Raw genomic sequence first — 25,403 nt, forward strand, 5'->3', positions numbered from 1 at the left:
GGTGAAACCCCGTCTCTACTAAAAATACAAAAAAATTATCCAGGCGTGGTGGCGGGCGCCTGTAGTCCCAGCTACTCGGGAGGCTGAGGCAGGAGAATGACGTGAACCCGGGAGGCAGAGCTTGCAGTGAGCCGAGGTCATGCCACTGCACTCCATCCTGGGGCGAAAGACTAAGACTCCGTCTCAAAAAAAAAAAAAGGGCTAGTTAGTTGGAGCTGCTGTTTTGGGGAGAAAATATACAGCTTCTGACACAGGAGGAAAATCCAGACAATTATCATTGAGCATATTATTTCTCAATGATATTTCCTCTTATTGCATTTCCAGAAAAACAAACTTCTTAATTTCATGCTTCCAAGTCCATTTACCATTTTTTTCTAAAAGTGAGTTAAAAATACTCATTTTATAAAAAGTAAATATTTAAAATTCACTAAAAATTTTATTTTTGAGTTTAAATAAATCAACCATTTTAACAAAAACTTTAAAAATTAAAAAATACATCAGCAAGAGAACAAAAGACCACTGAGAGAAGTCATTTGACATCCTTATTTTGACTTGAAAAATACAATACATTTTTTATTTGTTAAAGCTAAACATAATTCGATGTATTTTCTACCATTCTCTAAGGTTAAGGGAGGGAATTAAGTAAAATTTACTTTAAGGGATTTTGGCTAAATTTTTTGAAGCAATGATCCAAGGCATAAAATGCTTCTCTGTGGCTTATCTGCCCATTTGAAGACTTCTCTGTGCATTGATAAATAATACATATTATTTGGAATCTTAACCTTGCTGTCACATATTTCTGGGCCCACTGGGCATTTGAGTCTACTCTTTGGATACATTTCCTTCTTACGTTCCTCACCTTTCATAAGAATATGTTGCTACCAAACCTTACTAACTGTAAAATACTTGCTCATATACCCTTATGCTAATTGATATTCAATACTTATCCCAAGAGCCACATTAAAAATGTGTGTATCAACATGAAGGCAATGGGGAGAGCTAATAAAATTTATTGACCAAGGTCAATGTGATCACAATTTCAAAAAATGACTCAAACTTAGTGTGAAGAAGAGATTTGGGGGGTGAGCATGATGAGGAAACTGTTATGAGCCTGTTACAGTAATCTAGGTAGAAATATTCACGTGTCCTGAGCTTGATGACGGAGGAGGTATGTGGATAGCTGAGAAATATTCAGGTGAAGGAAGTGACAATGATTGATGATTAAACGGATGTTGCAAATGCCTGAAGACACAGGGGAGGTGACAGAGAAGGAGAAGTTAAAGATTTCTGACCTTATCAGCTAGGTGGCCATTCACCAAGAAAACACAGCAACGAGAAGAAAAATGTGAGGGAAAAAGACAGTGAATTTGGTTCTGAATATGTTGAGGTTGAGTTGGAAGTGTTTGGTAGGATTTTGGATTTACGAATGTAGAAAGGAAAGTTGAACAATGAGCAGAGAGATGATGGCTTAAGCCATGACAGTAGATGGGATGACTCTGGGTTGGGGCATTGAGGATTGACACCAAGCAAGACAGAGAAAAGGGAAAACTGCACAGAAATCCAAGCAGGAGGGAAGCAGGAAAACCATTCTTTGCATAAGCCCAAGGAAGAGAGTCTTTGAACAAGGGCATTGTCAACTGTGTATAATTCTGCCAAGGAGTCAAGTAAGGGCAGAACCGAATATTGTGTGGTGGAAAGTCTGAGGAATGCTGGTAGCAGAAGCGAGTGAGAAGGGTAAGTGCAACAGCTCTTTCAAGGCACTTGATGGTAAAAGGAAACAAAGAACTTGAGTGGAAGCTCCAAGACTGGATAAAAGATTATCCTTTTTGTAAATCTGTTTAAGTTTGTTGTAGATTCTGGGTATTAGAAGTTTGTCAGATGGATAGATTGCAAAAATTTTCTCCCATTCTGTAGGTTGCCTGTTCACTCTGATGATAGTTTCTTTTGCTGTTCAGAAGCTCTTTAGTTTAATTAGATCCCATTTGTCAATTTTGGTTTTCATTGCAATTGCTTTTGGGGTTTTATTCATGAAGTCTTTTCCCATGCCTATGTCCTGAATGGTATTGCCCAGGTTTTCTTCTATTTTTTTTATGGTTTTAGGTTTTATGTTTGTCTTTAATCCATCTTGAGCTAATTCTTGTGTAAGGTGTAAGGAAAGGGTCCAGTTTCAGTTTTCTGCATATGGCTAGCCAGTTTTCCCAGCACTATTTATTAAATAGGAAATCCTTTCCCAATTGCTGGTTTTTGTCAGGTTTGTCGAAGATCAGATGGTTGTAGATGTGTGGCGTTATTTCTGAGGCCTCTGGAAACCATAATTCTCAGCAAACTAACACAGGAACAGAAAACCGAGCACTGCATGTTCTCACTCATAAGTGGGACTTGAACAACGAGAACACATAGACACAGGGAGGGGAACATCACACACCGGAGCCTGTCGGGGTGGGTGGGGGGAAAGGCGAGTGAGAGCATTAGGACAAATGCTTGAAGGGCTTAAAACCTAGATGACGGGTTGATAGGTGCAGCAAACCACCATGACACATGTATACCTATGTAACAAACCTGCACATTCTGCACATGTATCCCAGAACTTAAAGTATAATCATAATAGTAATAGAGAAAAGATTATCCTTCGACCCTTGATCTCCCACACTCCCTCATCCCCAACCTAAATGGAAAGTATCGAGCAATTAAATGTTAATGGGGAAGAAACCAAGAAAATTTCAAGATACACGAGAGAAACAACTCTTAGAATGAGTTTGCCAAGTACCCTAAAGGTATGAAATTCCAAGTACAACTGAAATGATTAGACTCTGACTTTAGGAGAGATATTTTAGAAGAGATGTCTCTGTGGAGACATGCAAATTTGTATGTTTCATCACAGGAAGTAGGAGGTCCTTAGCTCCTATTTCTCTATGAAAGAAGTTGAAAGATCACTTGTTGAAAGTTATGGGAGAAATGGTAGGTTTGGTGTTCGGGGAGATTGAATAATTCTACATGGTTAATAATATTGACTTCAATATTTGGTGCATGATTTCACAAAGAGCAGAACTTTGGAGTCTGCATTAACTATTTAATCCTTTTAGATCATTTTGAAGGTTAAAATGTGAGGCAAAATGACGATAGGGTGTGTTACTTTTTTGCCTTTTTGTAATTATTTTTCTTTTTCTACCATATATGAATTAGAAAATACTTTACGTTACACAAGACTTTTGTTTCTTAGACATCGTCTTCAGTTTTTTCCATTCCATGCTTATCTGAATATAGAATACATATTTATATATAGTACTGGTAATTTTCCAGAAGTGAATTATAGCAGGTATTTCTGAGATCAAGGATATGGCAAATTGCCTGGTTTAAATTTTCATAAACACACAGTACAAACAGAGGATTTTTAAACAGTGATTTTGGAGTTATATTATGGTACAAACACAGGAAAAAAAGAAGGCTTACCAGAGAATATACTAAATAAATATTAAATAAAAGGACAGGAACTTGGAAAATGCTTTGTAATGCTGAGTAATTCACCTTATAGAGTATTTTCTATTTCTGTCCCTTTCAACTTAACGAATGTGATATATCAGCTGTGGATGACATTCATAATTCCACTAAATTAATCATTGTTAGCATCTGTAAGTCCACTGCTTTAAATTTTTCAGCTGCTAAATAGATTTTCTTTACAAATCCATTAATCTAAATCTAAAGTTGAAGAGGCAAGTGACAAAATTAAGGTTATTTTGAGTCCAAAGCATAATTTTAAAATGTTCAAAGTAATTCTGTTTTTAAAGGAGAAAGTATAGTTGTTTAATTAATCTGTTCATCAGTTTTCCCTGCTATATTGTTTTAATGGCTTTAGTTGTATAATATTTTATTTATTACTTATTATTTTTATTTATTTTTTTACTCCTCCATGCCTAGAGTATACAAGTAACAGTGAGGAAGCCAGAAGGTCTGGAGTAGCATAAGGACCAGGAGTAGGAGATGAGGGCTGAGGAGTTATCGGATCATGTGGATAATAAGGACTTTGATTTATATAATAAGTTGATTGAGAAGCTACTGAAGAAAATTGAGCAGGAGAGTTTCATGATCTGAATTGCTTTTTAAAAAGCTTTATTTGGTATCTTGAGAAAGGAAGTATGAGGCTGCATGTAGAAGCAGAAAGAATGGAGGCTATTAAAATAACCGAAGTAATAGATCATGGTGGTTTTTGATCAGAATAATGGTGGAAATGGAGAGAAGTAACTGGATTTACTATGTATTGTGAAGGGCAAGCTGATTTAGTTAGCTTTAGTTTGGATGTGGCATGTGAGAGAAATAAAGAACATATTCAATAATTTTGGGAAGGATGGTATTGCCGTTTACTGAGGTGACAAAGACTGACAGAGAAAGTTTTGAGGGAGAAGTTCTGAATTTGGCTTTCCAGTGTGTCAAGTCTGGGATACCCTTTAGAGGTGTTGAGTAGGAAGTTGGACATGTGCATTCAAAGTTCAGTGGAGAACTAGAGGCTGGAGACAGACACTTAAAAATTGCCAGCATTGTAGTTAGTACAAATGAGGTACGTGCACGGGAACTGTCCAATGGAGTAGATCAGAAACACAACAGGCACCGGGACCAAACTTCAGTACACTCCAGTATTAAACTCTACTCCCAGATAAATTTTTTTCTTTATGTATTTAAAAAATTACCTAGAGGATTATATTTTATTATTTAAATTTTTGAATTTGCTGTGTCCTTAATTTATGAGTCTAATATATTCTTATTTTTTTCTTGAAGATAGTGATTACAGTAGTTTTTTTAAACTAATATTCTCTTTTATATCTTACATTGGATCCAGTTATTTCTCTCCATTTCCACCATTATTCTGATCAAAAACCACCATGATCTCTTACTTCAGTTATTTTAAGAGCCTCTGTCCTTTCTCCTTCTCCATGTGGCCTCCCTTTTCTTGTTTTTTCTTTCCCCTATAGACATTCTGTTTCTTAATCTCAGCCTTGACTATTCCTGTTTTTCTTGTTTTGTTTTGTTTTTCTGCCACTCTTATGTTCTTCACATGCCCAGAGATCTTTGATTTTTCCACTCACAATGATGAATGATATGGATTTATTTGAGGTATTTGGTGTGGGTTTCCTTTGCTGTTGTTTATAAAAACTTGTTTTCCTGCCTTCTCTCTCTTTTGAGTGGTACAGTTCATTGAGAGTTCTGTTGACAATGGAAGGGTTTATTATTGGATTTAATTCCCTGTGGTTTAATGACAAGGTTTCAGAAGTTAAACGGGGGCATTCAGTTACCGAAATGAATTCGATATTCTTTTGGTGGACCTAAACCAAAACTGGTTGCTTTCATTTTTCTTCTGCTAGCCTCTGTTTTATATTCTTTTGGCCAGGGACTAATGCCACATTGTCTATTTAACTTCCATGATAGCGAGCTGGACTTGCATATTCAGACTTTCAAATAACTCTGTGGTATTATCTCTTGTCCTCCTCCTTGCCTTCTGTGTGCTCTCTTTATGTTACCAGCTCTGAACATGGAGTCTTTCTGTAGTGTGTTGGGAAATCAGGCTTCTACCATTATTGTAGTTGATTTCTAGTATACTTGGACTATGACATTTTCTGCTCTTTCCTTTACTACCTCTTGCTATCAGTTTATTGCCTTTTAGACAATTATTTCAATGGCCTTTAGGTTTATAATTATAGATGCAATAATGGTTTAACACTCAGGTAATGCATTTGGCAAGAACTTTCTTAAAATTTGCTTCCTCCAGTTATTATCTTTGTGAATTTAGAAAAGTTACTTAAGTCTCTTAACAACATGGTTCCCTTTTCTGTAGAGGAGTGATAATGATAAGAATACCTAACATATAGGATTACTGTTAGCATTAACTAAGGCAATATATATCAAGTTCAGTTCCTGGGGACTAGTACATGCTTAATATTACTATTACTAATAACAACATTATGAGTACTACTTTTGTATTTTTAAACAGATAGTATAACATTAGTTTTTGTATTTTAATTTGTTATAAGTTGCATACATATTATGGATGATGGAAACATTTACCTACATAGCTTAAAATATATGTCAATACAACAAAAACAGCATATATGTGTGGAACTACACATTTTATGTATTTATCAAATTTCACGGTTCTGCTGAAAATTTTTAATTTCAAGAACAGCTGTGGGAAAATAATCATTATTTGCATTTGTAGGACTTTTCTCACCTTTCTGTTTTTTTCTGCAGTCATTTTCTCTGGAAATTTATTGGCAGCTTTTATAGATGTTCTTCATATATTTTATCAGCCCAAGCAGTGTGTGTGTGTGTGTGTGTGTGTGTGTGTGTGTGTACTTTATTTCCATTGCCCAAGTTTGTCTCTGTTATAATTAATATACTATTAATGCTTTATAGAAAATAGATGTAAAAAGGATTACAGAGAATACTGAGGTACTAATATTCAGGATGAAAAGATAAGGGTTAATTGGTTAGTTTAGAAACCAGTTGGTCAATTGTTTCAGAGTTTGTGGAGGTAACTGAGTTCTGCCTATTTTTCAACTGATAAATTGGGATTTATGGAGATTTGCTGATTTTTTTTTACAGGTTAGCATTTTTGAACTACAAGTATAACAATAAACAGTTCAACCACAATCATTACATCATCAGCAACAAGCCTGCCAGAATCCACACAGGAAAAAGGCAAAACAACACTAAAGCTAAATGAAGGACTAATGTGGATTATCCTGTAACCACCCTATATAGCATCCTGTGATTGTAATTTCAACTTTCTTTTTCAGTTTGACATTCTTCTTGGTCAACATAATGATGAAATTGAAGAACTGTCAGGCAATATAAAGGAAGAATCCAAATCTCAAAACAGCAAAGACAGAGTGATTTGTGAGTTAAGAGCAGAGGTAAGACACTGGGTAAAGAGTACCATATATATTAAAACATAACTGTCTGTTGTTAAATGCCATACTATTTTAAGTAGGGTAACGGACGTGCCTTTGGTTACTTTATGAAAGTGAATGCTGCTGCTAATGTAATCAGCTTATATGTGATTTAAAAGGCTGTGGAATGACATTGGCCCATAACTAGATCTGAACTGTTTGAATATTACAAAGATGAAATATTTGACTATGAAACTATCTTATAGCCAATACAAGTCTTACTGTGCATAAATATTTTTTAAAAGTTCAACCAGCTGCTGGATCATGTGTGTTCATTTATTTTCAGAACCAATGACATACAAGATATGTGTCATGCAATTTCTTGTGGAATTAACATTGCTGTTGGCAGCTAACAACAGTGAGAGATAAAATAAATTCATTTTTGTTATAGTTAATTCATTTCTTAGGTACACCAAGTAGTGAAAACACTTATTTTTCCACTCCTGCCACCACCAACAATAAATGAATTTTCGCAAATATGTAAACACTGAGTGTTTTTTACTGTTCTGTAGGTAAGAACAGAATTATTGTCCTTGTAGAAAGGAGAAGGGATTGAATTATTTGTACTTCATAGAAAATAGCATGATGGCATTAAAAATGGAAAATCACAAATTACTTGTCTTGGAACAGATAATTCTGGGAAAATATCTTGGAAACAAATGTGTAAGAGCAATTTACAGACTGAAATGAATTTAATGCAACTGTAGGCTGGTAGAAAACTGATTTGTATTAGGTTTTCTTCCTTATATAACTCTTCAAATTCTGAACCGACATCAGAGTATATTTACATCAGATGAATATAGTGCAATGGGAAATATACAGATTTTGGAGCTAGAAATCAGCTCCTGATTACTTTATTCTGGTCGACTCCATAAGCATCTCTGAGTGTCAGTCTCCAGATTAAAATAATACTAATAATAATATTAATAATAATCATGAAACAGGATTTTGGAAAATGTATATACTGCAAGGGAACAGTTTTCTGAGACAGAGTACTCTAGTATTGGAACTTAACAGCTAAGCTGCTTAGGAGAATTATATCCTCCCTGTGTTCCTCCTCATCACATCAATGCCATCCGTTGACAGCTCTTCTATAAGTCCTAAAAGGGGTGTTGGGGTGAGATGGCATGTTTCAAGAGGTCCATTATGAGAAAGGCTGAACTGTTGAATACAAATCTTCCTAAGTCAAAGGGAAAAACTGGTGGCTTTCATAACTTTTGTTTTCTAAGAGGAATCAGACTATCAGGATAGATATCTCTTTTTCTTGACCTTCAGCTCTGAGAAGCATCTTTCATTAAACATTGTACAACGTGTTGTATAAAAGTTTATTTAATAGTTAACAGCAAAAAAGGAAGAAAGCACATATAGATACTTATTTAATATTTAATCTTTAGTTCTGCAAATATTGTATGGTATCTGCTGTGCTGTGTTCTGGTAACTCAATGGTGTGGGATGTAGAAATGGACTTGCCTTCAGAGAACAGCCTTCAGCGAGGGGTACAGTATTCTCCAGAGATCATACCTTTCAGTGTAAGTTGTCAACAGTTTGGGAGCTGTACAGCAAATGTGAATGATGCTAGGGGGATTGCCCTAGCCAGAAATTTTAGATGAAATAAAAGATATTTTATTTACTGACATAGTTAAATAGCATTATCTTTGACATGAAGGATATTGTATAATTAGAACTCCGGGGTCATCATAATTTAATTTTTAGAGATTGTCACAGTAGGTGTTGATCTGAATTGATTTAAATCTCCTGTATCTCAATTCCTCTTATTGACTTTACATGTTCTAGCAAAGAGATTTCAATTACTGAGAATATGATGAATATATTCGAAATGGTTACATGATTTTGGAGCAGGATATTGAGGAATGAAAGCAGGTTAATTCAGAAGACTGTTAGTGATATAGATTTAAACATTCTGGGTTTATATTGACAAAACTCAGGAAACAGAATATATAAAATGAGATTGATATTAATAAACCATTGGAGAAAAATAACAGTCTGGGAAAACAGAATCAAGCTGTCACAGAGAAATATACTTTCTGGTCATTTAGATAAATACAAGTTTAAATACTCCATTTTTTCAAGAATGAAACTGTTACTTATTCTGCATTTATAGAAATCTGATAAATAGAAGGTTGAATAACCAATGAAAGCCTGTAATCATTTATCCAGGAAATATTAGGTGCCTTGAGTAACAGATATTTCTTTCAAAAAATTTAAACTATATAGTTTGAAATAAAATACTGAAAATAATCTTTGATAGCACATCAGTAGTAGCTTTTCTTGGTAGCTAGGTCTTCTGAAAAGATTTCTAGCTAACTTAGGTTGATGATTGAATTACAGTCTCAGGTTTATTGCCTCCTTTAAGTTTCTGTCTTCTATTAGATAAAGAAGAGCTCAATGACAATTGTGATGTGAGTGGGAAAAAAAGGGACTGTATCAATTAAAACTGTAAATATTAGCTTGTCTTAGGAATAGCCCACCTCCCTTCTTTAGAAAGTCTGCATATTTTAGTGCCAACCTCAACACATCTAGTGTTTAACACCTTCAAGCTACTTGCGATCTTTAATATGATGCCGTCCAGCTCTTATCTTCCTTAGGACACAAACACATACATTTGAACTTTTCCTGTAAGTTGTGTGCAATTCTTCTAAGACCCTGTTTACTGCATCCCATGAGGTCACAAGTCAACTTAGCAAGTCTACACTAATATGCTAATTTCTTTCATGTCAACATATCAATTGTTACTCTCAATGCTTCCAATCCAAAACTGCTTTGCTAACACTCTTACAGTTGTGTTTAACACGGATTCTAATTTCCAGTGGAGAGAAATTTTCTGTTTTACATGGGAGGTCATTGACTTAGAACCTTTCCATCATTATCATCAAACGTTTTCCTTAGAAAACATGTTTTCCTATGAACTGACACCTTCTGGAAACATATGCCTTAAATCAAACAAACAATTACATTTCTCTTCTGCTAAAATCCCTGGTTAATATGAGTATGGCATAAAAAGGGAAGGAAAGGGCCTGACAGTTTAGGTGGTGGAGTTCTTAGCTTCATTCTGCAATAGTGCGTGGCTCGTAATCACTCAACAAATGGCCATTAATTGAACGAATGAGGGAAGGATAAGGACAAAGCACATATCAAAAAAGAGAGCCTTCTATTTTAACTTTCTATGAGGTCGAAAGTAAAAGTAAAATAAGAATGGAGGAAGGGCAAAGCTTTCTATATTCATTTGGAATATGATTTATTCTATATTTGACTCCTTTCTGTTTGTTTGTTTGGAGATAGGGTCTCACTCTGTCACCTAAGCTGGATTGCAGTGGCACAATCTCGGCTCACTGCAACCTCTGCCTCCTGGGCTCAGGCAATTCTCTCACCTCAGCCTCCCAAGTAGCTGGGACTACAGGTGCGCACCACTATGCCTGGCTAACTTTTGCATTTTTTTGTAGAGACCAGGGTCTCACCATGTTGGCCAGGCTGGTCCTGAACTCCTAAGCTAAATGATCCACTCGCCTCGGCCTCCCAAAGTGCTGGGATTACAGGCGTGAGCCACCACGCCCGGGCTAGATTTGACTACATTTGATTCACTCAAAGCACGTTGGTCACTAGTATGGTCTGAATGTGTGTGTGTTCCCCAAATTTATATACTGACATCCTAACTTCCAAGGTGAAATCAACTCCTTTAGGAGTTGATTAAGTTATGAGGACAATTAGAATTAGTGCCCTTAAAAAAGAGACCCCAGAGAGTTAGCTCACGCCTCTACCATGTGGATACACAGGGAGAAAGTGCTGTGTATGAACCAGAAAGCAGGTCCTCACCAGGTACAAAATCTACTGGCAACTTAAGCTTGGATTCCAGGCTCCAGAACTGTGAGAAATACATTTCTCTTGTTTATAAGCTACCCAGGTTATGATATTTTGTGGCCTAAATGGACTAAGACAGTCACAAGCACAGATGGGCAAGTGTAATTATTTAAAGGACAGAACTATCAAAAAAACTAGTGGCGGTGTGTCCAGAATTGGTGGGTTCTTGGTCTCACTGACTTCAAGAATGAAGCCACGGACCCTCGTGGTGAGTGTTACAGTTCTTAAGGTGGAGTTTGGAGTTTGTTAACTCCAAAGGTCGCGTCTGGAGTTTGTTCCTTCTGATGTTCGGATGTGTTCGGAGTTTCTTCCTTCTGGTGGGTTCATGGTCTCACTGGCTCAGGAGTGAAGCTGCAGACCTTCGTGGTGAGTGTTACAGCTCTTAAGGCAGCATGTCTGGAGTTGTTCATTCCTCCCGGTGGGCTCGTGGTCTTGCTGGCTTCAGGAGTGAAGCTGCAGATCTTCGTGGTGAGTGTTACAGCTCATAAAAGCAGTGTAGACCCAAAGAGTGAGCAGTAGCAAGATTTATTGCAAAGAACGAAAGAACAAAGCTTCCACAGTGTGGAAGGGGACTCGAGCGGGTTGCCACTGCTGGCTCAGGCAGCCTGCTTTTATTCTTTTATCTGGCCCCACCCACATTCTGCTGATTGGTAGAGTCCAGTGGTCTGTTTTGACAGGGTGCTGATTGGTGGATTTACAATCCCTGAGCTAGACAGAAAGGTTCTCCAGTACACACCAGATTAGCTAGATACAGAGTGTGGACACAAAGGTTCTGCAAGGCCCCACCAGAGTAGCTAGATACAGAGTGTTGATTGGTGCATTCACAAACCCTGAGCTAGACACAGGGCACTGATTGGTGTATTTACAAACCTTGAGCTAGATACAGAGTGCCGACTGGTGTATTTACAATCCCTGAGCTAGGCATAAAGGTTCTCCAAGGCCCCACCAGAGTAGCTAAATACAGAGTGTTGATTGGTGCATTCACAAACCCTGAGCTAGACACAGGGTGCTGATTGGTGCGTTTACAAACCTTGAGCTAGATACAGAGTGCCGATTGTTGTATTTACAATCCCTGGGCTAGACATAAAGGTTTTCCACGTCCCCACCAGACTCAGGAGCCCAGCTGGCTTCACCCAGTGGATCCCGCACCAGGGCTGCAGGTGGAGCTGCCTGCCAGTCCCGTGCAGTGCGCACGCACTCCTCAGCCCTTGGGTGGTCGATGGGATTGGGCGCCGTGGAGCAGGGGGCGGTGCTCATCGGGGAGGCTTGGGCCCCACGGGAGCCCATGGAGGGGGTGGGAGGCTCAGGCATGGCGGGCTGCAGGTCCCGAGCCCTGCCCCGTGGAAGGCAGCTAAGGCCCGGTGAGAAATCGAGCGTAGCGCCGGTGGGCTGGCACTGCTGGGGGACCCAGTACACCCTCCACAGCCACTGGCCCGGGTGCTAAGCCCCTCATTGCCCGGGGCCGGCAGGGCTGGCCAGCCGCTCCGAGTGCGGGGCCCACCAAGCCCACGCCCACCCGGAACTCCAGTTGGCCCGCAAGCACCGCGCGCAGCCCCGGTTCCTGCTCGCGCCTCTCCCTCCACACCTCCCTGCAAGCTGAGGGAGCCGGCTCCAGCCTTGGCCAGCCCAGAAAGGGGCTCCCACAGTGCAGCGGTGGGCTGAAGGGCTCCTCAAGTGCCGCCAAAGTGGGAGCCCAGGCAGAGGAGGCGCTGAGAGCGAGCGAGGGCTGTGAGGACTGCCAGCATGCTGTCACCTCTCAGCGGGGCAACTAAGTCATGAAGATAACCCCATTTTCATACAACAACTCTACTTTCGGGGTGAATTGGAGAAATTCACTGTCCTCTAAACCTTTTGTTGAATTGAGTTACTTCTTTAATGGAGTAAATTGTTTCTCTCAAATACTATTAGAAATTCTCCTGCATTTGAATATTTAAGCAGTGGAAAATGTTGTTAAATAGCTTCCATAAATTTATGCATTAGTAAAATATGGCTTGATGTACTTTTTAATCCTAGTAGTCACAAGTAGTTATTGGAACAATTATTTCTAACAGTGATGTACCATATTGGTTTTTATTTTGACTATTGATCTGTTCAAGTTCAAAACAGCTCTTCTGGAATTGGGTTTTATAGGTTGAGGCATTTCTTTCTGTGTAGTTAGCAATGACTCAAGTGCCCTGAAAAATAGAAAAATTATCTTCTGTTCATATTTGAGTCTCTGATTTTAGGCTTTCTAGAAATCACCAAGACAATAATTGCTTTACTGAAGAAATAACTCAGACTGGTGATAAATCAAAACAATTATGCTTTGCAATTATTTTATTAACCAATGAGTGGAAGATGTCATTTGGAGGTGAGCAGGGATGAAAAGAAAAATAAACAGGCCAAGAAGCTTTCCCCTTCAAAGAAGCAAAACTATTTAATATGTGCATCCTTGTCTTAAATACTGAAATTAATGGAAGATGCATAAAGATCTATTAAAATACTCTGTTCAGATTGAGTATCACTAGATATTTAGAGCTAATATTTATGAATACTTTGTAGGTCTCATGTGCCTTGTAAGGACATAAAACATTAGATTTCATTTAATCAACACATCAATTTTATAAGATAATGTGATTGTTAATTTTATGTGTCAACTTGACTAGGCCATAGGGTGCCCAGACATTTGTCCAAATATTATTCTAGGTGTGTCTGTGAGGATGTTTCAGGATGCAATTAACACTTGAATGGGTGCATTGAGTAAAGCAGATTGCCTTCTCTAATGTGGGTGGATTTTATCCAAACAATTGAAGACCTAAATAGAACAAAAAGGCTGAGAACGAGGGAACTACTGTTGCCTAACTGCTTGAGCTGGAACCTTGATCTGCTCCAGCCTTTGGATTTGGACTGAAACATCAGAACTTCTTGAGTTTCCAGCTTGCTGTCTACAAATCTTGGGACTTAGCTTCTATAATTGCATGAGCCAATTCCTTATAATTTATCTCTCCCATTCTCTCTGTCTCTCTCTGTCATTAAACCTCACGCCCTTGACCACTATGTGATACTGCTTTACACCACCAAAAATTACCTAAACATTTTATGTATTTGTTCATTGTATTGTTATAAATTTATTTGTACATTTTTGAGAATATAACTCTCCTATGCTAGACTCCTAAGCAAAAACATGTAAATCAAGCAAAAGGAGTTATAATACATCTTTTAATACAATGTGGCTAAATAATAATAGGAACACTTCTTTTTAAAAATATGTTAAAAATATTTTAACTATTATTAGCATTTTAATAAGATTTTAAAAATCAAATATCCTTAAAGAGCCAATGATAATTTGCATTGCAAAAGCTGACTTTGCATGTTGCACTTTAGCCACACAAATAAAAATATAAATAAATAAACAAGACAATTATTGTTACCACTTAGACAATACAAAATAATGCCTTATAGCTTTGAGAAATAAAATGAGAGATGATCTGTGTCAGAACATCCAACCTCTTTTCTTACAATGACTTTAGCAACATGTTCCTTCTCCTAAGGAAGTCTTTGATATTTCTCACTCCAAGCCCAAAACCTGAAAAAGAAATGAGCAAAGCCAGTGACAACTGATAGTATTAATAAAATATCCCCATGTTTTCCCCTTCACATCAGTCTCTGCATTTAAAAGGATTGATTAGTTCCTACACAATCCATTGATTTATTTCTAGAATCTAGAGTGATATATGACCATGTTTGATAGAAATTGGATTAAGTTATTGTAAACATGTAACCAATTTATTCATGTTAGCTCCTAAATAAGCCAAGAATGTAACTATTATTCCAGGCTCATATTTCATTTAAACGTTTTTTCTCACTACCTAGTATATAGAATTACTTATCTTTACAAACAACAATAAAAGGATTGCCACATTTCCAAGAGAAGCCAAAGAGGAGGATTAATTTTTTACATCTGGAAAATTAAATATAGATACTGTTTCCTACTTTCTCTTCGATCCCAGAGTGTTTGGAATGTAACTATAAAAAATAATGAGATCATATCCTTTGCAGGGACATGGATGGGGCTAGAGGCCATTATCCTTAGCAAATTAATAAAGGAACAGAAAACCAAATACTGCATATTCCACTTAAAAGTGGGAGCTAAATGATAAGAACACATGGACACGTAGAGGGGAACAACACACACTGGGTAGACGGTGGAAAGAGGGAGAGGATCAGGAAAAAACAACTAATGGGTATTAGGCTTAATACCTGAGTGATGAAATAATCTGTTTAACAAACCCCCATGACACATGTTTTACTTGTGGAACAAACCTGCACATGTATGCCCAAACTTAAAAGTATATATAAAAGGCTGGGCATGGTGGCTCATGCCTGTAACTCCAGCACTTTGGGAGGCTGAGGCGGATGGATCATGAGGTCAGGAGTTCGAGACCATGGTGAAACCCCGTGTCTACTAAAAAAAATACAAAAAAATTGCCAGGCATGGTGGCACATGCCTGTAATCCCAGCTGCTCAGGAGGCTGAGGCAAGAGAATCGCTCAAACCCAGGAGGCAGAGGTTGCAGTGAGCCGAGATCACACCATTGCACTCCAGCCTGGGTGACAGAGCAAGAGTCTATCATGAGAAAAAAAAATGTATATGTATAAAAAGAAACAACAGGTAGCTCTGATAATGGGTGAAAGAAGAACAGAAAATAGGAGGGTTTGTTAAAATCATATGTACGATTTTGTTCAACCCTAGATCTCTCCCTTCTTCTCACATAGCCAGCCAATGCTTACACTTTTCCTACTGTAGAGAAAGACTGGAAGGTTTTTTATCTGGAAAAATTGAGACAGAAGAACTCTAAACTAAGCCATTGTGCTTGCAACTGAGGGACTAATTACTGTCAACAGGGGGATTTAATGACATTGTGCATAAAGAACAGGGAAACTCTTAATATGCTTTAGTTGTTTTAACTCCAAGAAAATTCATTTCACAAAAGAGTGGAACATTTCTCTCTGAGTACAGTGCCCTTCTCAAAGGAAAATAGAGACTGGAAGCTCCAATATCTTTACTTAAGTCCCTTGGTTAATAAGCCCCTCCTGTTTGTACACTAAACATCCAATCGGCTTTTTAGTAACTCATTCTTAAATATAAATTAACATCTAAAAATTTCCTGTTATGGAGAAGTTTTAACATCCAGTAGAAAGTTTTTTAAAAACTAGAAAAGCATCAGTAGAAAAGAAAACAATATTGGTAGTCTGTGGGGAAAAGGGAACACTCATACACTGTTGGTGGGAATATAGATTGGTACAGCCATCATAGAAAACAATACCAAGGTTTCTAAGTAAGTTCAAAATGGAACAATCATGTGACCCAGCAATTCCTCCTCTGCGAATATACATAAAGGAATGAAAACACCACCTTGTTAAGATACAGCACTCCCATGGTCATTGCACCATTATTCACAATAGTCAAGATATAGAAACAACCCAGTGTTCACTTATGAAAAAAATGGTTAAAGAAACTGTGATAAGTATATACAATGGAATATGTATTCAGCTCTAATTAAGAATGGGATTATGTATTTGCAACAACATGGATGGGCCAGTAGGACATTATACTGACTGAAATAAGCCAAACACAGAAAGAAAAATATTGCATGTTCTCACTTACATGTGAACTCTAAAAATAAAATTCAAATATATAGAGATAGAGAACAAAAAAGTGGGTCCCAGGGACATTATTGGGGATGACGAAATGGGCAGATGTAGGTCAGAGGCTACAAAGCAACAGAAATACATACAATACAAATACACACACACACACACACATATACACACACACATCTCCATCATATATACATATACATCTCCCCATCGTATATATATACACACACATATATATATTTGTATCCTCTGACCTACATCTCCCCATTTCATCACATTATATATTATTATATTCATTATAATATATTTATATATATTTATATATGTATAATGAATCAGTCTGGAGATCTAATGTACAAGATGAGAAATACATGGTAACAGAACTGTACTGTATATGAGATTCACGCCAAATGAGTAGATTTTAACTGTTCTTGACACAAAAATAAATGAACAAAAAATAGGTAACTATGTGAGGTGATGGATATGCTAATTTGCTAAACTACAGTAGCCTTGCCACTGTCTATATACATTATAACATCATGTGGCATACCTTAAATATATACAATGCAATTTATTTTTAAAAAATAATTCTGGTAGTAGAAGTAGATTAAAAGCCCTCTATCTAATATCCGAACAGCAAAAACATTGATTAGCCCCAAAATAACAAAATGTTACATAAAATGTAACATGGAGAAAACAAAAATATTGCTCTTAGGACATGGATACATGATAACACAAATGAAAATTAAAATATGTGATTTGGAGTTGAAAGTTGAATGAGTCACCCAGAAAGTAAACCACAAAGACAAGGATGTAATAAAAAAAGGAAGTTTCTTAACATTAATTTAGCAATTAGTCCCCCAAATTCAAAGCTCCTTAAAAAAGAAGTTTAAAAGCGAGAGAATTAGAAAAACAAAATTCTTCCAAATGAAGGTCATGATGGTCTAGATTAATATATCCATCCAAGTAAGTAGCATAATAATACCAAAAAGACAAAGCAAAGTTCATTTCATTAAAGTTCATAACACTGGAATACAATAAACTGCCTGAAAGCAAGCAGTGATAGATAAATAAATGAGCACATATAGATGATCAGAAATCAGAAACATTATCAGACTTCTCAACAAGCAACTCCAGAAATTATAAAACAATGTAGGTAAATGTTTAAAATTCTGAAGAAAGTGATTTACATCTTAGAATTGTACACATACTCAATTTACAATAATAATATAGATTAGAATAGTATATTATAAGACATACCAAATCTCCAAAAATTATCAACTGCTGTAACCTCTTTGCAGTTCACAAAATGATGTAAGAAACATGAGTTAGGAAGTAGAACTAAATAGAAAAGACTACAAGAGAGGATGTGGAGAAATAGGATCATAATCCAGGATTATGATGAAAGTTGATGCCAGGTAAAAGATGTCTCAAAATAAAATAAAAGTGACACTCATATTATGTTCTGAGTTTGTCATTATTTCTCGGAAATGTGTACTTCTATTGGAATGTTCCAGATTAGTAACTGCATCGAAAACTAAGCAAGAAACTATGAGGCACTTCATAACTTCAGGAAACATAAAATTATAATAGCAAAATAAATGCAATTATAGTATACCACATTGGTCACTTGTAAATATATATATATTTACAATGTTAAGATGGAACACGTGGCCGGGGGCAGTGGCTCACTTCTGTAATCCCAGAACTCTGGGAGAATATATAAAATATAAATAAGGGAGGAGTAAGTGAATTAACAAAGGCAAACAGCTTAAGACTGTGCTTATCTCACTGGATATTCTCAAGAAATAATAGACATTATAATTAATGAAATGATATGTAATAGGACAAATAATACGATATATTTTGTTCAGCCATGGTATGGAGATAATAGGCCTTCACATTAAAATAAGGGTGATGATTTATAAATTATATACAACCATTAAATTTTCAGTAAATGAAAAAAAATTTTTCAGTAAATGCCACCTATTTATTTGGAAGATGAAGTATTTGGATATTAACAGCAACAAAAAAGTGATCTTGAACCCATTGTTGAACTCAATGTTAACATGGAAGAAATCTTCAATTGAACTTCCTTGAGTAGAAACCTAAATTCTTTTTTAGGCTTAAAAAGATTCTTGATATATTGTGAAGATAATGAATCATTTTATTTCAATGTTTGTTTTTCAGATAAAGTGAATGCACTTTTTTTCTGAGTCCATTGAAATTTTTGTTCTAGAAAAGATTTCATTAAATCTTGTCACTGACTACATGGTAACCATTTTGATTGTCAAAGGAGTCCTTCACCATATATTTTCTACTGCCTTGCTTAATAATGCTGTTGTTTATTCCATGCATCTAGTTTGACATTCACTCATTTCAATGTACACCAATGCTGGTGTTTATTCCATGCATCTAGTTTGACATTCACTCATTTCAATGGACCCCAGCAAAGTGGTTCTATATTCCTTTAATAATCTGCTCTTAGAAACTAGTCATTTTCTTGACATTTAGAGTTCAAGGCTTTATTTACTTATTTCAGTACCAATGACTTATGAGGCAATCCCATAATCCTGACCACTGCTTTTTTAGCTTCTAGATCCTTAAAATTTTCAATACTCATTCTGTATTTCCTCTTTTTATAGTTAAACATCTTGGCCCCCACAAAGGTTTTTCCTCATGTATGCTCTATCCATTAATCTAGGTTGAGTAGAAACAGTTGTCATTGTAACCTACTCCTTTATTTGACACTATAACTGCTGGCAAGAGAGGGAAGGAAGTTCTTCCTTCTCCCGTCGATTTTACTTTGTGGAGGTGAGAGAATGTGGAGCGCAGCAGTGAGGTGGAGCATTGAGGTAAAAACAAGCGTAATAGGAAGCTCAAAGGATATATGCCAGGTTCTAGACAAGAGCCACTTAAAATTTTTCCTATAAATGATTTTGAATTCTGGTCATAAATAATTATTGGAAACTAAATTTCAAACAACACTCAAGTGTATACTCTGACCTTTATCTAATCGTTTGGGAAATCCTATCCTCTACCATAAATGTTAAGAACCTTTCAGTAAAAAGGTCAGGTGAGCTGAAGAGTCTTATGTAATCGATCCATAGGCATTGACATTTGTTTTTGAATTTGGACAAATGTCCGTGTTGGACTTTGGCTCACTGACATATTTGAGTAATCGATCCTTTCAACTAACTCACACTTGCTAAATATTTTTCCACTCCTAGAAGAGAAAACTTAGGCCACAGATGTAAATCTTCACTAAAGTGTACCTTTGATGTTGCTATCACAACTAACACAATATTTTTGTCCAGAATCCTAAAGTTTTAACCTTGCTAAGTAAATAAAAGCTTGATACATCAAAATCAATACATATTCATAGTGTACAGTGGAAAAACATGTTTTATCTAGAACTTGTCTATCTGTGCAAGAGTATAAATAAAATTCTGGAAGCAGGACACTGGGAATGGTGGTGATATCTTGACACCCAAGGCATACATTCATATTTATGTTTGCTAAATGGGTTTACTTTTTACTTATGTAGCACTCAGAGACAGACAACTTTCTTAGGCAGTATGCTTTAGTTTATGGCACATGATCACCACTGGTTTCTACAAAGCCCTTCTCTTTGTGCTCATTCATTATGTATTTTCTGCTTATTTTTCCATACCATTTCTTACATAGGCTACTATTGCAATATGTTTTTCCTTATCTATGTTCTTTAAAAAAAGTATATTTTTAACTTTAATAAATGTTAAAATCAACACTATCTTTTATCTTTTAAGGTTACTGTCTGTTGTAGGTATACTATTTCAACACAAGTGACATTCATCATGATACCTGTCTTAATGTGTTAACAGGCATCTCCCTAGAATAATGGCATTTACCTACATAATCATAATGATCAAACTGAATAAATTAATAAATTATTAATATTATCAATATCTAATTCATAAATTCTCTTTTTCCAAGAATGTCTTTTGTGGGCATTATTGTAAAGCAGCCTCCAATCTAGTTTTGTTAATGCGTCAGGTGTTATATCTTCCTAATTGCTTTTTAGTTTAGAATAGATTCTCTCATTATTTCCCCATAAATTGGTGTTTTAAACAATCAGATTAGTTCAGTGGTAGAATATACTATATTCTGTATTGGTCTAATTGATTGTTAATGGTATCCTTTGTTCTTCTACGTTCTGTATTTCCTGCAAACAAGAATTAAGTCTAGACCAGGATTTTCTCCCGCTATTGACATGTTGTGGGGTGCCACTGTGTACATTGTAGGATGTTTAGCAGTACTCCTGGTTTCTATCCACCAGATGCCAGTAGTACTTCTTCAGATGTGACGACTAAAATCATCTTCAGACTTTGCAAAATGTCTCCTCAGGACAAAATCATCAGGGTTGAGAACCACTGACTGACAGACTAGACTCAGGTTAACATATTTTTAGTAAGAATAATATATAAAATCTCCATGGATTTCCTAATGCTTCATATCAAGAGAAACAATGCCATGTTGTTCAGCTATTACCCATGCTAAATATGATCACTTGGTTAAGGTATGGACTGCCAGCTTTCTCCAATATAATACTCACTTTGAAGTTAATAAGTCATGTGTGGTATAACATTTTGATTCCTGAATTTATTGTTTTCTCCAGAAACCCTTTATCTAATGATTCTGGAACCTACTGATGATCTTTATGTAAATTTATTATAATTGGTAGTTGCAAAAGTTACTCTATCAATTTACACTTTCGAGCTACCATTTTCCTGTCCCTCCCAGTAGTTTTTCTTTTTTTTTTTTTCTTTGTCTCTTTTTCTCTATTTAACATTATAGATTCATGAATTAATTTTCTTAGGGTGTTATAAATGAATATTGTCTAGTATGGTCTGAACACTTGTGTTCTGCCAAAATTCACATATTGAAAACTTAATCCTAGGGTGATAGTTTTAGGAGGTGGGATGTTTGGAAAGTGATTAGGTCACGAGAGCAGAGTTCTTAGGATTGGATGAGTATCCTTATGAAAGAGGCCCAAGGTGCTAGCTGGCTCCTTCCGACATGTGAAGACACATGGAGAATACATCTGTGAGTCAGAAATCAGACCTCTACTTGAGGCTAAATTTGCCAGTGCCTTGATCTTGGACTTCCTAGCCTCCAGACCTGTGAGAAATAAATTAGTGGTTTTGTTTTGTTTTGTTTTATTTTGAGACGGAGTTTCGCTCTTGTTGCCCAGGCTGGAGTGCAATGGTGCCATCTCAGCTCACCGCAACCTCCGCCTCCTGGGTTCAAGCGATTCTCCTGCCTCAGGCTCCCGAGTAGCTGGGACTATAGGCATGCACCACCACACCCGGCTAATTTTTGTTTGTTTGTTTGTTTGTTTGTTTTTTCAGTAGAGATCAGTTTCTCCATGTTGGTCAGGCTGGTCTCAAACTCCCAATGTCAGGTGATCCACCCACCTCGGCCTCCCAAAGTACTGGGATTACAGGCGTGAGCCACCGGGCCCGGCCAAATTAGTGTTGTTTTAAGCTACCTAGTCTATAGTATGATGTTATAGCAACCTGTATGGACTAAAGCATTTTCTCTTTTATTCAGATTCTCAAATTGTCCCAAAGCTAACCAGTTGGATCCCTTTTAGGCTAAAACTACTGTTCTTATAGTATTTTGCATAAATCAATGAGTGCTTAATTGCTTTCAGGCATGCATGTGTTCTGTGTTCATCCTGTACTTTCCTCGCAGCAGCACTGACATCAAGCATTTCTTCAAACAGCCCTGGCATATATTACTGGAGATATTAGGATGCTGGCCATCTTCACTTTCCTTGCAGTGTAATTGCTTCCATATCCTTTCAGTGGACAGGGATAGAACCAGTCACATTTATATTGCTAATTCCTCATTTACATTTACCATTAAATGTTCATTGCTTACCCTTTTTTTTTAAACCTGGCTTATAATTTACACACAGTTTAATGCACAGATATTGAATGATAATGAATTTTTTTTTCTGTTTCTGTTTTGTTTTTGAGACAGGGTCTCATGTTTCTGCCCAGGCTGGAGTGCAGTGGCACAATTATGGCTCACTGCAGCTTCGACCTTCTGGGCTCAAGTGATCCTCTCATCTCAGCCTCCTGAGTAACTGAGACCAAAGGCACATGCCACCACGCCTGACTAAATTTTGTAAAGTTGGAGTCTCACCATGTTACCTAGGCTGCTTAAATTCCTGGGCTCAAGTGATCCACTCGGTTGGGCCTACCAAATTTTGGGGATTATAGACTTGGGCGACCACACCCTGCCTTGAGTGATAATGGTTGATGTATCACAAAACGCACAAGCAACTGTATAATGCACTCCCTTACCAAGATATGTAAGATTTTTTCCATCTTGAAAAGTTCATATGTCCCTTCCTGGTCAATTCCTTGCTTTATAGATAGTATATATTAATGCTGTCAGTTCTAGAACTTTATAGGCCATAAATATTCTATTGTGTCGGCCTTGTTTTGTTCATCAAATTGTTTTTGGATTTATTCATAGTGTCTCATCTATTGCTAGTTTTTTATCTTTTATTTAGTAACAATAGACTGCTACTCCATTGTATGAATATACTGAAATCTATCTATTCTGTTCATAAACATTTGTTTCATTCTAGATTTTGACTATAATGAATAAAGCTGTTAATATATTCTTATGTAACTATTATGTTTTTATTAATCATAGAAGTGGGATTTATTTCTTTAGGAATAGAATTACTGGTTCATAATGTAGCTGTAAATGTTTTATTTTTAGAAAACTGGCAAACCATTTTCTAATGTGATTGTCCCTTTTCTTAACAATTTTTTATCCGTATCTCTCTTAAACTGTTTCCTAATAATGTTAATGCATATGGTTATTTGCTTTATTTTAAAATATATATAACATTCTCACAGACTTCTAGCAGTATTATTATACGTAATAGCCCTTTTAAGTGATGCTTAAGGTTTCTATGCAATCCTTTTTGCTCTGAACATCTATCCCACTGGATATTAAATTAGAATTCTGTGTTCACAGGTCACTTAAACTATATTCTGTGGTTATGTAATCAAATTGATATATAGTTACTTCATGTGTATCCAATATTGGGGTTCCCCTTTTCCTTCTTTTCCTGATTTAATTCATGCTGGAGGATATTATTACAGTTTTTTCTTTTCCATGTGGTGATTTTATGCAAAATATTTGTATAAGCTGCAGTGCTTTTATTCTCATTTTGTTTTCTACTTCTAGTAGCTTTGTATATATGTTGCATTCCTTTTTCTGTGACAAAGTGTGTATTGTTTTGCTCAGGCTATACTGCAGACTGGAAGGCTTAAACAGCAGACATTATTTTCTCACAGTTCTGGAGGATGGAAGTCCATGATCAAAGTGCTGGCAAGTTCAGTCTCTGGTGAGGTCTCTTTTCTGGGCTTGTAGATGGTTGCCTTCTCACTGTGTTGTTACATGGTCTTTCCTCTGTGCTCACTTGGAGAGAGGGATCTCTGGTACATCTTCCTTTTCTTATAAGGACATCAGTTCCATTGGATTAAGGCCCCACCCTAATGTATCATCTTAATCTTTGTTACCTATTTATAGAACCTATCTCCAAATATTATCACACTGAGGATAAGACTTCTAAAGATAAATATTGGGGGGAACACAATTCAGTCCATAACAGTTGGGTAGGATTTTCCAGGGATAGCAAGAATAAGAGGTAACAGGTGGGTTCTATGGGGGAAAGTGGAATAATAAAAATTACGAGTTGTGTACTTAATTTCTTAGTTGTAATATGCCCTCTTTTGTCGATACAGTGAAGGGACACTTTTTAAAAATCCAAGCTTTTGTGTAGGAGGATGAAAATCAATTTGTCTTATGATTCTTTGATAATTCCCTTAATATCAACTTCTTGCTTTCCTCCTGTCCCTTTCCAGGAAGTTTCTAAATGACAGCCCTGCTTTCCAAGATGCCCCTTGCAATCTAGAGTGCTACCCATGACCTTGAAAAACCTGAAAACAATGACCCTTGTACTTTCTAATCTCCTTTATTACATTTCTGATAGTAGCTTGTGTTCTGGCTCTCCAGGTCTAAGATCTGTTCTCCGTTATTTCCCTGCTTAACGTGATGTGGCTACCTTTACAGGACATCCACCACAGCGTATGTTTTCTCTTCTGCACCATCCCCATCTGACTCTGCTCCCACATGGTCTCCAGAGAAGTCTCTGCTGCCCTCAGACATTTATTGCACCTCTTACATATCCGTCAAGTTTCTATAAGTCTAAGCCTCTTTATTGTGTTGACAGGTTTGCAGCTACCAGTGATTTTATTTTTTTCTCATTTTTGATCTTTGGAGGTTGGCTTGAGAGAGTGAGATTTAGTCTGTGTTCATGTTCTAAACTATGCAATTTTCAAAGGATACTATTTTATAGCCATAGTCATCTATTTTTGTATTGATTTCAAAAAATTACTTTAAGAGACTGATTTATTTGGATATTACAAAACAGACATCTAAATAAGTCTAGCAAATAAATTCAATGTAATTTAAGACTGAAAGATAAACACATTGAAATCTTGAGGGATACTGCAAAGCTTAAAAATAGGTATAACATCAATACATATATAAGGAAATAGTTGTGTCTGGCATTAGACAATGGCTCTCATATCTCAATTACAGGGAGTGTAGTTGAACCCAGCTGCTACCTTCTGAATATTTGCAGATCAATTACTAGAACATTCACATTGGTTTTAGGTGACTCTTCACTGGCCTGCCAAGTGGCATATAGTGCATTCTTTTGGGAGTTTTCTCCATTGACTAGGTCCATTTAAAAAGTGATTGTCGTCTTGGTACAACTTGAGGAAAAAGTAAATACACTATTTTGTATTTGAAGTGGCTGTTGATGTTTTCTTCTTTAGGAAATAAATTTATGACTTTAGACATTTTTGAGTTGAAT

At 36.6% G+C, this 25,403-nt stretch overlaps 1 protein-coding gene across 41 annotated transcripts in view; it reads left to right on the forward strand.

The window, feature by feature from the left end:
- CCDC102B (coiled-coil domain containing 102B) overlaps positions 1–25,403 on the forward strand; it is a 428,597-nt gene that overhangs the window by 144,387 nt on the left and 258,807 nt on the right. For all 41 annotated transcript variants that reach the window (XR_010151991.1, XR_010151987.1, XR_010151988.1 and 38 more), the window contains one exon: positions 6,786–6,902. Coding sequence is in view for 33 of the 41 variants with exons in the window: in XM_054671830.2 (XP_054527805.2) it covers positions 6,786–6,902 (117 nt within the window). In the remaining 8 variants the exon portion in view is untranslated. The remainder of the gene's footprint in view (positions 1–6,785; positions 6,903–25,403) is intronic.

This window comes from Pan troglodytes, chromosome 17 (assembly GCF_028858775.2).
Source record: "Pan troglodytes isolate AG18354 chromosome 17, NHGRI_mPanTro3-v2.0_pri, whole genome shotgun sequence".
NCBI classification, from domain to species: domain Eukaryota; kingdom Metazoa; phylum Chordata; class Mammalia; order Primates; family Hominidae; genus Pan; species Pan troglodytes.